The 12,677-nt window shown below is 35.6% G+C and overlaps 1 protein-coding gene across 5 annotated transcripts; it reads left to right on the top strand.

Moving 5' to 3' along the window:
- The first annotated feature begins 924 nt into the window (after positions 1-924).
- LOC142633854 (protein TOPLESS) lies at positions 925-12,019 on the top strand. 5 transcript variants are annotated; one of them, XR_012843978.1, is made up of 27 exons: positions 925-1,069; positions 1,525-1,666; positions 1,813-1,992; positions 2,115-2,228; positions 2,308-2,466; positions 2,858-3,035; positions 3,122-3,245; positions 3,362-3,471; positions 3,884-4,049; positions 4,176-4,285; positions 4,389-4,458; positions 4,571-4,644; positions 4,727-4,822; positions 4,913-5,008; positions 5,135-5,262; positions 5,406-5,640; positions 5,742-5,903; positions 5,987-6,079; positions 6,281-6,427; positions 8,742-8,852; positions 8,960-9,139; positions 9,221-9,349; positions 9,430-9,525; positions 9,919-10,104; positions 10,239-10,402; positions 11,234-11,507; positions 11,799-12,019. XR_012843978.1 is itself a non-coding variant. In XM_075808104.1 (26 exons), the coding sequence occupies exons 2-26, from the start codon at positions 1,587-1,589 to the stop codon at positions 11,442-11,444; spliced, it is 3,381 nt and encodes a 1,126-aa protein (XP_075664219.1). In that variant the 5' UTR covers positions 925-1,069; positions 1,525-1,586; the 3' UTR covers positions 11,445-12,019. The 5 variants fall into 5 exon arrangements, 3 of the variants coding, with proteins under 3 accessions (XP_075664219.1, XP_075664218.1, XP_075664217.1); XR_012843977.1 differs by having other exon boundaries at positions 11,231-11,507; XM_075808104.1 differs by having other exon boundaries at positions 4,176-4,264; positions 11,231-12,019.
- Positions 12,020-12,677: the final 658 nt, after the last annotated feature.

The raw sequence follows: 12,677 nt of genomic DNA, 5'->3' as shown, positions 1-12,677 counted from the left end.
ACGTGAAATGAAAGTGGTCGTACTTTGGCATGAAAAGACAACCTCACACACTAACTCATTTAATTTCCCTTATAAAAGAATTTAACTCATTTGACGTCGACTTCCCTCTTGAAAACGACAACAAAACCCCATTACCACTTCCACTCTCTCTGACCATACCCAACACACACACACACCAACAAAAAAAAAAAACCCCACTTAGAATAATTATTATTATAATTCCTTTCGTTTAATGCTAACCTTCCAATTACTATTTATTTATGTTATAATAATAATAATAATAATAATTGTAATAATTATCCCCCATTAAGATAAAGATTTCAAATTATCGTATCAAATTATCGTACATCTCGTACCGTAATGATGAACGATTTCACTGTATCACGTGATATATAATAACAATTAAGTGTAGTAGTTTAGTACAACTACCCCACGCATCCATGATGTATGAGTGGCCCCCCGATGGCAAATACCGTAATATTTTCCCAACTTCAAGGGCAAACTTTCACTGTACCCCCTCCCCCAAAAAGCTTGTCGTTTCTCAAGGGATCTGGGATGAGTAAATATCGCTTTCTTAAAAACTCCATACTCTTTCTCAGGTGTTCATCTTTCTCGATTCTCTACCGTTAGATTGAACTAATATAGTCAAACTACATAATCTACGGCTGTTATTGGATGACAGTTTTAAGGTGGTGGTGTACCTGATTTTTGCCAAAAGTCTTGGTCCAACTCACAGCTGTCAGCTTAGAGATTCCGAGCCGAGGACCTCGACAAAGTTAAGCCGGCTACGTAGGACCCACTTTATACTGTACTTATAAATAAGCACACATGCTTATCAACAGGGCTTATCAGTTGTGTGATAAGCTAGGAACTGATAAGTTGATTGCTTATTAGGTTACTTTATCTGTCTTCCTCTCTCTTATATAAAAAACCCCATTTCTGCAACTTCAATGTCTCATGATATAATTTCCTAGAGAGAGAGAGAGAGAGAGAGAGAAGAGAGAGAGAATGGTTCTCTAAAGCTCTATCTCTCTTTGTTCGGTTCTGTTTGTGTTCTTTGGTTTACAAGGTAAGAGAGTTTTGTTTTTCCTACGATTCTGTGTGTTTGAAATTTAGAATCTTTTTTACTTCAAAAGTCATTAGCTTTTTTTATTTTTTGGGTTTTTTGAGGAGGTTTGGCTTTTGCATCTTTGATACCCACATGGTCTAAAGCAACTTTCTTTTGTTTCGGTGATCCTCTTAAGTAAAAATTTATAAAGAAAAAAAAAAACCCAGATTTCATTTTGACTTTTTTTTTTTTTTTTTTCGTTTACTTGATTTTTACTTCGCACATGTTTGTCTTCTAATAAGTACATGGTAATGATTTTTGTATGTAAAAATGGGTTCTTTTTGTGTTTTAAGGATTGGAGTTTAGTGATCTGGTTTTGGGTATAGATTTGATTGAATCTATGTGCTGTTTTTCTTTTTGAATAATTAAGGTAGTTAGAAATTAACCCTTTTGAGTTTTTATTTTTATTTTTGCAGATCTAGTGGTGTTTTTGGTGATTTTGGTTTGTTGGGAATCGAACAAGAGGTGGGCGGCTACTATGTCATCGCTTAGTAGAGAGCTCGTGTTCTTGATCTTACAGTTTCTAGATGAGGAAAAGTTCAAAGAGACTGTTCACAAGTATGCTTCTAAGAGTTTAGCTTGTTTGGTTTTTTTTTTTTTTTTTTTTTTTGCTTTAATTTTTTTTTCAGTTTTAATTTTTATATTTTATTATTATTTTTTTATAAAAAAAAGTTTCCTCATTAATTTCTTTGTTTATCAAATAGACTTGAACAGGAATCTGGGTTTTTCTTTAATATGAAATATTTTGAGGATGAGGTGCATAATGGGAATTGGGATGAGGTTGAGAAGTACCTTTCTGGGTTCACAAAAGTGGATGACAATCGGTATTCAATGAAAATCTTTTTTGAGATAAGGAAGCAGAAGTATCTTGAGGCATTGGATAAGTAAGCTTACATTCTTATAATTTTTTTTTTTTCTAATGGTCAATTTTATGTGAATTGATTGTTTTTGTCTTTGGAATTGTGCGGTAGATTGTATATGAATGGGACTGTTTAAATTTTAATAGGCATGACCGGTCCAAGGCTGTGGATATATTAGTAAAGGATTTGAAAGTTTTTGCCACATTTAATGAAGAGCTTTTCAAGGAGATCACTCAGCTCTTGACATTGGAGAATTTTAGGTATGACAAGTTTGTGTTTAAGTCATCCGCATCATAGTTATAGCAAAATGTACTGAAAATGGGGTTTGTTGTATAACAGGGAGAATGAGCAACTTTCCAAGTATGGAGATACCAAGTCTGCAAGAGCAATCATGTTGGTGGAGCTCAAGAAGCTGATTGAAGCAAATCCTTTATTCCGTGATAAATTGCAATTCCCCAATCTTAAAAATTCAAGGTTACGGACCCTTATCAACCAAAGGTAACTCTTATAGAGATGCTATGTGATTCAAGTTAAATGGATTAGCTATGCACTTAATTTTAAGTGACTTTAAGGTGTTTTTACTTGGTCCTGATTGTGTTTCAATGCCTTCCATATATTATTTATGATGAGTGCATCTTAAATCTTTTAACCATCACTTTTATTATTGCTTTCTTCTAAAAGTTGGAACTTTGCGCTGTGAAATGCTGTGGGAAAGAAAACAAAATGCCTATGAGGTTGAAAGTAATTTGTCTTTGACTCCTATCATAAAATATATGCTTCACAACCTTGGGGTGTGTTGCATTTGGATCAGTTATAGAAAACCTACATTTACATTACTGCTTGTCATCAGCTTAACACTTAACAACTGATTACTTACTTCAAAGTACAGCTTGAATTGGCAGCATCAACTGTGTAAAAACCCAAGGCCAAATCCAGATATAAAAACTCTTTTTGTGGATCACTCATGTGGACAACCAAATGGTGCACGAGCTCCATCACCTGCAAACAATCCACTGCTTGGATCCTTACCAAAAGCTGGGGGCTTCCCTAACTTAGGTGCTCATGGGGTGGGTTATCAGCTAAATTGGTTGATGTCAACTTTGCTCCTTTCTTATATTGTCTTTCATTAACTTGCATGAATTCATGTGTTCAGCCTTTTCAACCTACACCAGCACCAGTTCCAACACCCCTTGCAGGTTGGATGTCCAATCCTTCCACTGTTACTCATCCGGCAGTTTCTGGAGGAGCTATTGGTCTTGGTGCTCCATCAATCCCAGGTAGTTTATTCCTTCAATTTTGTTATTGGGCATTGAGTTTCCTGTGTCATTGTGGATATCAGATGTGGTACGTAGTTCTTTCTTTAACTATCTTCGTGTGTCTTTACCTCGTATAGCTGCTTTAAAACATCCAAGGACTCCTCCGACCAACCCTTCTGTAGACTACCCGTCTGGGGATTCTGATCATGTTTCTAAAAGAACAAGACCAATGGGGATTTCTGATGAGGTAATTTTGTTTGGATAAAAAAAAATAGATTTCTGGCCACTAACTTGTGAATTCATGTTATTATGTTGCACCCTCCATCCCTAAATTATTCTCCACATTTCCTTTTCTGGACGTTGCAAATTAGTTGTCCATGTTGAAAACTTGAAAAAAGTAACTTCTGCTCTTGTTCTGACAATATCTATGTTGTTGTACTAATTCCATGTTGAGGCAATTACCTTTTTTTTATTATATAAAAAGTACATGTGAGGAAAAAAATTGAATATGCCAGTATGGACCAATGGGTTTGCATGCATCTAATGTACTAAAAACATCGTGCTTTTTCATAGTGAGCCGTTATTTTCCAGTTGGGGGGAGCATGCATTTATTATTCTTTCTTAGTTACCTTATTTATTCATTTGTGCATTTTGTGCAGGTAAACCTGCCTGTTAATGTGTTACCCGTAACATTTCCGGGTCATGGTCATGGTCAGGCTTTTAATGCTACAGATGACTTGCCAAAGAATGTTGCACGGACTTTAAATCAAGGATCTTCTCCCATGAGCATGGATTTTCATCCTATTCAACAGACTCTACTTCTTGGTCTGCGTTTTTTTTCAAATGCTCTAGTTTTCAGCTACTAATACTTAGTATATTTTATATCTTATCAGTGCTTCATATTTTACCAAATAAAATTGACTCTTTAATAATCTGGATGTTATGCTTCAGTTGGTACCAATGTTGGGGACATAGCGTTGTGGGAAGTTGGCTCTAGGGAGCGATTGGTTTTGAGGAACTTCAAAGTTTGGGATCTTAGTGTATGTTCAATGCCTCTGCAGGTGTCTCCCTTATCTTAATTAATCAATGAAACCAGTGATTGTGACTGCTATACCCTTGATGCCTGTAATAATAGTGACTAAAACTGAACTTGATGAAATTCAGGCAGCTCTAGTTAAAGATCCTGGTGTATCTGTTAACCGCGTGATTTGGAGCCCTGATGGTTCTTTATTTGGTAAGCTTAAAATATTGGAATTCTTCAGAATTTAATGTAATATAACTAGTATAAATATCCTAAGGGTGAACTATATAGCACTAGATGATTCGCTGTTTCATTCCTATTACAGGAGTTGCATACTCCAGGCACATTGTTCAAATATATTCTTATCATGGGAATGAAGATGTACGACAGCATCTGGAGGTATATCTGATATTAAATTTTCTGTTTGAAATATTTACTCTGGTACTTATGTTTCTGTACTGATCTGAACTTGCTGATTTAGATTGATGCTCATGTTGGTGGAGTAAATGATATAGCATTCTCCCACCCAAATAAGCAACTTTGTGTGATAACCTGCGGTGATGACAAGACCATCAAGGTTGGTTGGTCATATTACATGTTTGGTTTTATTGTTCTGAGTGGAGCAAAAGTTCTGAACCCTTGGCAATTTTTCTTTTGGTAATTGTAGGTGTGGGATGCTGCAACAGGAGCAAAGCAGTATACTTTTGAAGGTCACGAGGCTCCTGTTTATTCTGTCTGTCCTCACTATAAGGAAAACATTCAGGTATCATTTCCATCACTCATTTCTCTTGTTGTGTTAGTTGCTTTGAGCTTGTCATGCTTACCATTTATGCCTTTGCTTTCATGGATTTTCCCAGTCCTTGTTCCTAACATCCTTTTTGTGCTTTAGTTTATCTTTTCTACAGCACTGGATGGAAAAATAAAAGCATGGCTGTATGACAACTTGGGATCTCGAGTTGATTATGATGCTCCTGGTCGCTGGTGCACAACAATGGCATACAGTGCTGATGGTACAAGGTTAATATACTCAAACCTGTTGTGTCCGTGCTACTTGTCCTTTACTATTTGTTGGGGTATCATCAGTTAAACAGGATTTTGTTTTTCTAACCTCTTTTTTTCCCTTTTTATTTTTTATTTTTGGGGGGTGGGGGATATTGCAGACTCTTTTCATGTGGTACAAGTAAGGATGGGGAGTCATTTATTGTTGAATGGAATGAAAGTGAAGGGGCTGTTAAAAGGACCTATCAAGGATTCCGCAAGCGCTCATTGGGTGTTGTGCAATTTGATACAACTAAAAACCGGTTTTTGGCTGCTGGTGATGATTTCTCTATTAAATTCTGGGATATGGACAATGTTCAACTTTTGGTAACTATTGATGCTGACGGTGGCCTCCCAGTAAGTTCTTAAAGCGGTTTCTCTTTCGAAGAAAAAATAAATGGAAATACATTAAGTCAAAAGCAATAATTTGCTCGATTTTGTCTTTTCTTACTTCCCAGGCAAGCCCACGCATCCGCTTCAACAAGGATGGCTCTCTCTTGGCCATTTCTGCCAACGATAATGGAATTAAAATATTATCCAATACAGATGGTATTAGATTGTTACGCACATTTGAGAATCTATCTTATGATGCATCAAGAGCGTCTGAATCTGTTGCAAAGGTAGCTTTATCAGATCATTAGCTCTAGTGATACTGACCTCAGCATGAACTAATTCTTCTGTTATGTTATGATGTCTCTCACAGCCTACAATCAACCCAATTTCAGCTGCGGCAGCTGCTGCTACTAGTGCTGGACTTGCAGACAGAGGTGCCTCTGTGGTTGCTATTGCTGGAATGGTTTGTGGGACTTGATTTATATAAAAATAAATACATGCGCATGCATGCACGCACACAACTTACAGATCAATTCCTATTTAATCACACTTTTTTTTTTTTTTACTGTCATATATTATCTGTCTCTTCCATGCTAAATGGAGCCCATCCCATGGATTCATTGTTCTTATACCACACGTTTAATTGACAAGTTAATCTTACCAGAATGGGGATGCCCGTAATTTGGGGGATGTGAAACCAAGAATAATGGAAGAGTCCAATGACAAATCCAAGATTTTGAAGCTCACTGAAATCAATGAACCATCTCAGTGCCGATCCCTAAGGCTACCTGAAAACCTAAGAGTAACTAAGGTGTGGTATTTGTTAACTGGCATTGTTCTCAGAAGATTCTATTACATATCAATGGGTTGATTATGTTTGTGATCCTGCTTTATTATTCTACTATTACATTCTTTCATGCATATCCATTTTAACAAAGTTTTAAATTCATTATAATTTCCTTTTTAGGACTACCTTACCTGTCTGTACACCTACCTTACATTTCCTGTCTGTACACCTACCTTACTCTTGCTCTTCTCATATACCAAAAAATTCTCAAAGTACTGAAATGTTAATTGCATAGCACTGTAATAGTGTAATCTTACTGGTTTGGAAAAGCTTTGTGATTAGAAACTGATAATGTTTGAGCTATAACAACCTAAAGACTTAAAATAGCTAAGCAAGCTAGCTTTCATGCTAGCTAGGGAATCATGATCTCATTAGTGCCTTACTTTTACCTTTTTGTAATCTGAGCTTAACGACCATTGGTTAAACCCAAAATGAATTGAACCATAAGGGTATTTTAACTACTAAGAGTGTTTGGAACAACTTATTTAGCTGAAACTGAAAACTTTTTGCTAAAAATATTGTAGATAGAGCTAGGGCTGAAATAGTACAGTGGGACCTATGAATAGTATCAAAAAGTGCAATGGGACCCATGAATAGTATCAAAAATAAACTGAATAATAGCAAAAATAAGCTAAATAGTAAAAAAAACTGCCTTACAAAAGTTGGTTCATTATTTTCAAAATAATTTATTAAAGTTTTGGCAGGTTTGGTTCCTCTCCCTTTGAAAGGAAGGAGCAGTTTGGTGAATCACAGCCATCACATCATGATTAAATACTGGTGGTTCACCAACCATCCCTCTCCATCTCAAAAGGCAAAAAGGAGGGGGGGCCAAATTGCTTAGTTACTTTGTCAATACTTTTAGGTAGACATAACTGCAAAAGCAACTGAGTGCCAAAATTGAAGTTAGCACAGAGATTGCCCTCGCTCTGTTTAGGAGTATCAAGCTACCAGAAGACTGACCATAATAAGATGTTTCTGGAGAGAGTGGATTTATTTGGAAAATGATCATCTTATAATAATTGAAGATTGACAGAAAGGATATAGTGTTTACATAAAGGGAAGGGCGTTATTGTGATATCCATGTTTGGCATCATATATTGTGTAATAAAAGCTCTCCTTATGCAACATGGACAGTACATTAATGGAGTCCTCACCACACTATAAGTACATTAATGGTCTGTTCTGATAAGTTTTTAATTTTGAGAACTTAAGATTCTAGCGAGTTTTAATTTTTGGATGTTTGAATTCCTGCGAAAACAACTTGTGTGGCCATTATGGTAGGTGAGACATGATAAGGAATGTTAACAAATTTTTTTTGATAAGTAGGAATGTTAACAAATTTAAGGTGTGAATTGTTAGAATCTTAATTAAGTGTGCGGGAGGTTAAAATTTCTAAACTTTTTAAGTGAGATTTTAGAATCCCATAAATTGTGAGAATCTAGTTATCCCAAGTTTTTTCAAGCTCCCCATGATATGAGTCAACCTGGCTAACACCCATAATTTTGTTAACTCTCAAGAATTTTGAATTCTCATCTTAAATTCCGGTCAACTGAACACAACCTAAAATTATTAAATCAATCTTGCTCTGGGTGAAACTTTATTACCAACATTCCCTGATTTCTCTCTCTATTAAAATTCTATTAAAAGAGTTAGGAAAATTCAAAATAAATTTCATTTATTTAATTAAAATTATGGTAATCGTCTACCATAATTTAAGGTAAATTTTTACATATGAATTTTAATTAACTTGTGCACTGCATTAGCACACTGCCAGACTGCCAGTCTATATAACATCCATATAAGATCACAATCCCCCCCCCCCCCCCCCCCCCAAAAAAAAAACTTATTCATTACGAGAAACTATAAAGGGGATTTAAATTTCAAGGGGCATGGAGTGTAGACTTATCTGATGCATTGCCTTTAGTCTTGAAGACTGTTCGGACATAGGATATGCTTAAAACATGAGACTGCAAGCTGTCCAGTGTTAAATTAATACATAGCCCTTCTTTCTAAATTTTAGCCTATTTCAAAAGATATAGAGATTTTCAAATTAAATCTTGTTTGCCATCAACTCTTGATCCCCATTTGTTTATTTTAAAACTAGAAAAATAGAGTATATTATTTTCATTTTTCAATTCCAATATCAATGTATATTAAAATTTAATGCCATATAATATCAGCTCGTGAACTTTCAACTCCGGTTTGATCCATAAGGTATATCTGACTTCATCCTGTCTCCAACAAATGTCCTCATTAGCTTTCCTTCTTGCTATTACAGATTTCAAGGTTAATCTACACAAATTCAGGTAATGCCGTTCTGGCATTAGCATCAAATGCCATTCATCTGCTCTGGAAATGGCAGAGAAGTGATCGCAATTCTTCTGGCAAGGTACAAGGACAGCTAAAGTAGCTTGTGTCAACCCTTAGTAGTTCTTTCATCATATTTCTGAAAAATAACTTACATTATATCTAAAAAATTGGCGCTTTCTCTTGCAGGCAACTGCCAGTTTGTCACCTAATTTATGGCAACCACCAAGTGGCATTTTAATGACTAACGATATTGCTGACACTAATCCTGAAGATTCTGTTCCCTGTTTTGCTTTATCCAAGAATGATTCTTATGTAATGTCAGCATCTGGAGGGAAGATTTCCTTGTTCAATATGATGACATTTAAGGTAACACAGGAGTCCAATGTTGTTCAAAGTTTACTTTCATTTTTCATATTACCAATTTCAATTTCTTTCTGGCAACTGCAGACCATGACAACTTTCATGCCACCACCACCTGCAGCAACATTTCTTGCTTTCCATCCTCAAGATAATAACATCATTGCCATTGGAATGGATGATTCCACAATTCAAATATATAACGTCCGTGTAGATGAGGTATGGTGTAGTATACATTAACAATCAACACTTCACATGGCTTGAGATGTTATTTTTTACTTAGCACTTTCTTAATGCAGGTTAAAAGCAAACTTAAAGGACACTCTAAAAGAATTACTGGCCTTGCCTTTTCTCATGTACTGAATGTGCTGGTTTCATCTGGAGCAGATGCTCAGGTAACAATTTTCCTGTTTAGATGTGTGCAAGTTTTCAGTTGCCGTGAACTTGTGATTGAACTCAATCTCATTGATAACCTAAATCTCATTCTGTAATAAATCAAAAATCATCATTCAATTTTGACGAGTATAATTGACCACACTTGATATATTTAAATAATTAAAACAATGTTGCTGAATTTTGCCCGATGTATATTATAATTTCAAGATAACAATAAATGCTTCTACTTCCAAGATAAACAATCCAAATTTCGAAGTAGTATCATCAGCAAATTTGTCCTTAATTCTGAATCAGGCGTGACCAATTACTCTCACCCTAGGGCCCTTGTTGCGAAGCCATTCTTCAAATATTTATGTTGGTTCACTTACAATGGTACTTAATTCTTTCTCCAGCTTTGTGTATGGAACTCTGAGGGATGGGAAAAGCAGAAGGCAAGAATCTTGCAGCTTCCAACTGGAAGGACTCCAGCACAGTCAGACACACGTGTACAGTTTCATCAGGACCAGATGCACTTTCTGGTTGTACATGAAACTCAGCTTGCCATATATGAAACAACAAAACTAGAATGTGTAAAGCAGGTACATTAAATTCACAGTTCTTTATTATTATTATTATTATTATTATTATTATTATTATTATTATTATTATTATTATCTTTGGAATTAACATTTTGCTCTCCTTTTTCTAATATGATTTTTTTTTCTATGTTTAGTGGGTCTCACGCGAATCTGCCCCCATTTCACATGCTACGTTCTCATGTGATAGCCTGTTGGTATATGCCTGCTTCTTAGATGGGACAGTCTGTGTGTTTAATGCTGCAAATCTTAGACTACGTTGTCGAATAAATCCTTCTGCTTATCTTCCTGCTAATGTCAGGTATTTCACAAGCTCTGTTACCATGGTTGTGTTTCTTTGGATTGATTTCATGCTTTACTTAGATGACATATTTTTCATGTTTAGTTGGGTTTGGTATTTGTTTCACCATCACAGTTAAGGTTTGCGATCTCAATATATTTTTATGATGGAATCAAACATTAGTTTCAATATTTTGCACTTCCACCTTCTGGGTCTTCACTGTGCCCTCTCATATTGCCAGATTGCCTTGCATACCCATTTGAAGAATAGTGCACGCAAAGCTTTCTTCTTTGATCCTCAAAAAATACTATTGATAGTAATAATAATGGATAGAAACTTCTTTCTATGCTACCCTGTTCAACCTCAAGTAGTCATGTAAAGACAACTATTGCCAAATTTTGACAAAAAGATAATGTTCAAATCCCTCGACCAGCCCTTGGTACTAATTTGGGTTCTTGAATGAACTTGCTTCATATCAGCATAAGGAATTGTTCTTATTGGATGACAGTTGACCTTAGCATGGTGCATTTGTAAAGAATAAACATGTAAAATTGTCTATAAGCATTGAAAAGTAATCTTAAAATGAGTTGGTTTTTGTTAGAATATTTTAACATTTATGATTTACTGGACTGCTAAGAATGAGGCTCCAAAATATGCTAAATTCTTTGCAGTTGTGTTTGAATTTGATTTAAACTGATCTTTAACCTGGTAATATTTCCTGTCAAATACCAACTATTCTAGTCATTACAAGTACAAATGACCAGAATAATTTATGAAAGCTTAATATCACTCTACCAATCTATATGTGAAAGCTATTGTAGATTCCAACCCTTTTTTTCCTCAATGCAGCAGTTCTAGCGTACAACCACTCGTGATTGCGGCACATCCACAAGAACCAAATCAATTTGCAATAGGACTATCAGATGGGGGGGTTCATGTCTTTGAGCCTCTTGAATCTGAAGGCAAATGGGGTGTGCTTCCACCTGTTGAGAATGGGTCAGCTAGCAGTGTGCCAGCTACTCCTTCAGTTGGAGCTTCAGGTTCTGATCAAGCCCAGAGATGATCCAGATAGCTGCCAGTGACAAGTTCTTTTACATGCTTGCTTGCTGGCTCATCTCAAACTTGGGTATGCTTTACAAGGCTTCTTATTCTGTTCGTTAAGGGCAGCATAATTCTATAGCACCTCCAGCCAGTAATGCTAGGCTCAATCTTTCCATAATTGTTGACGTGGCAAATTGTGATTGGAGCAACATCACTTTCACGTGGGCCCACTATTGACTTCACTTTTATTGGCACCGATCACAACATATCACCTCAGCAGATGTGAAAATTGTTGTCACTAGACTTGTTGATCTTCAGAACTTCGATTTAACATGATATGTCTGCCTCATTCATGTTTGATTTTTGTGTTGTGCAGTTTGCAGGTCATGATATGTAATTTATTCTTAAGGAAGGACACTGCAAAAAGATGTAGATTTTAACATGTTTAATCAAATTATGAGGTAAATGTTGTAGGAGTATTAATAGTGGAATGTCAGTTTACTTTTGGGAAGGAATTTCTTCAAAAATTACTCTTTATACTTTATCAGGCTATCTTACTTCTAATGATTTAATATCAATTATGTGTTATGCATCAAATTTCAATGCAGTCCAGTTATTCATCACTATGCCTTGGCATTTCTGAGATCAAAGCTGAAGTTTTTGATCCTTACCAAACAACAGTGGCTAGCTAACAAGAGTTTGAAAGGTTAAAAAGTAAAAAGTTGAAATATTAAAAAATTTTCTAATCCAAAAACTGAGATTAAAAAGTAAATTTTTAACTTTCAAGCTCACCCATTGATTTGATTCACCCATTGATTTGATTCACCGTTGCATGGTGAATTTTCCCATGGGCTTTTTATGTGGGCTTGGACTACATAGGAAAAAGATGAAAATAGTATTATGGGTACATGCCCATTGAGCAGGCAAAAGCTTCGTTCTAGAAGACACTCAAAATTGTACAAGTCAATTTTAGTGCTACTGGTTTCTTTCTACCTGAGGAGAGCATCACTTACAACTTGCAACTGTCATTATACCATATGAAAATTGAAAAAAGTGGTAAAAATTGAAAAAAGTGGTATCTCACAACTTGCAACTGTCATTATACCATATGGAAATTGAAAAAAGTGGTATATAAGCAAGGGAGTTAATCTCGTATCGGTTTGATTAGGGGATGATATATTTTTGATACCAATTAATACTGGTGCACTGTACGTTACTTTAGTTCAAAACAAACCATTCAAAGGTTTAGCATCAA

This window comes from Castanea sativa, chromosome 5 (assembly GCF_040712315.1).
Source record: "Castanea sativa cultivar Marrone di Chiusa Pesio chromosome 5, ASM4071231v1".
NCBI classification, from domain to species: domain Eukaryota; kingdom Viridiplantae; phylum Streptophyta; class Magnoliopsida; order Fagales; family Fagaceae; genus Castanea; species Castanea sativa.
This window is presented reverse-complemented; position numbering and strand designations above follow the sequence as displayed.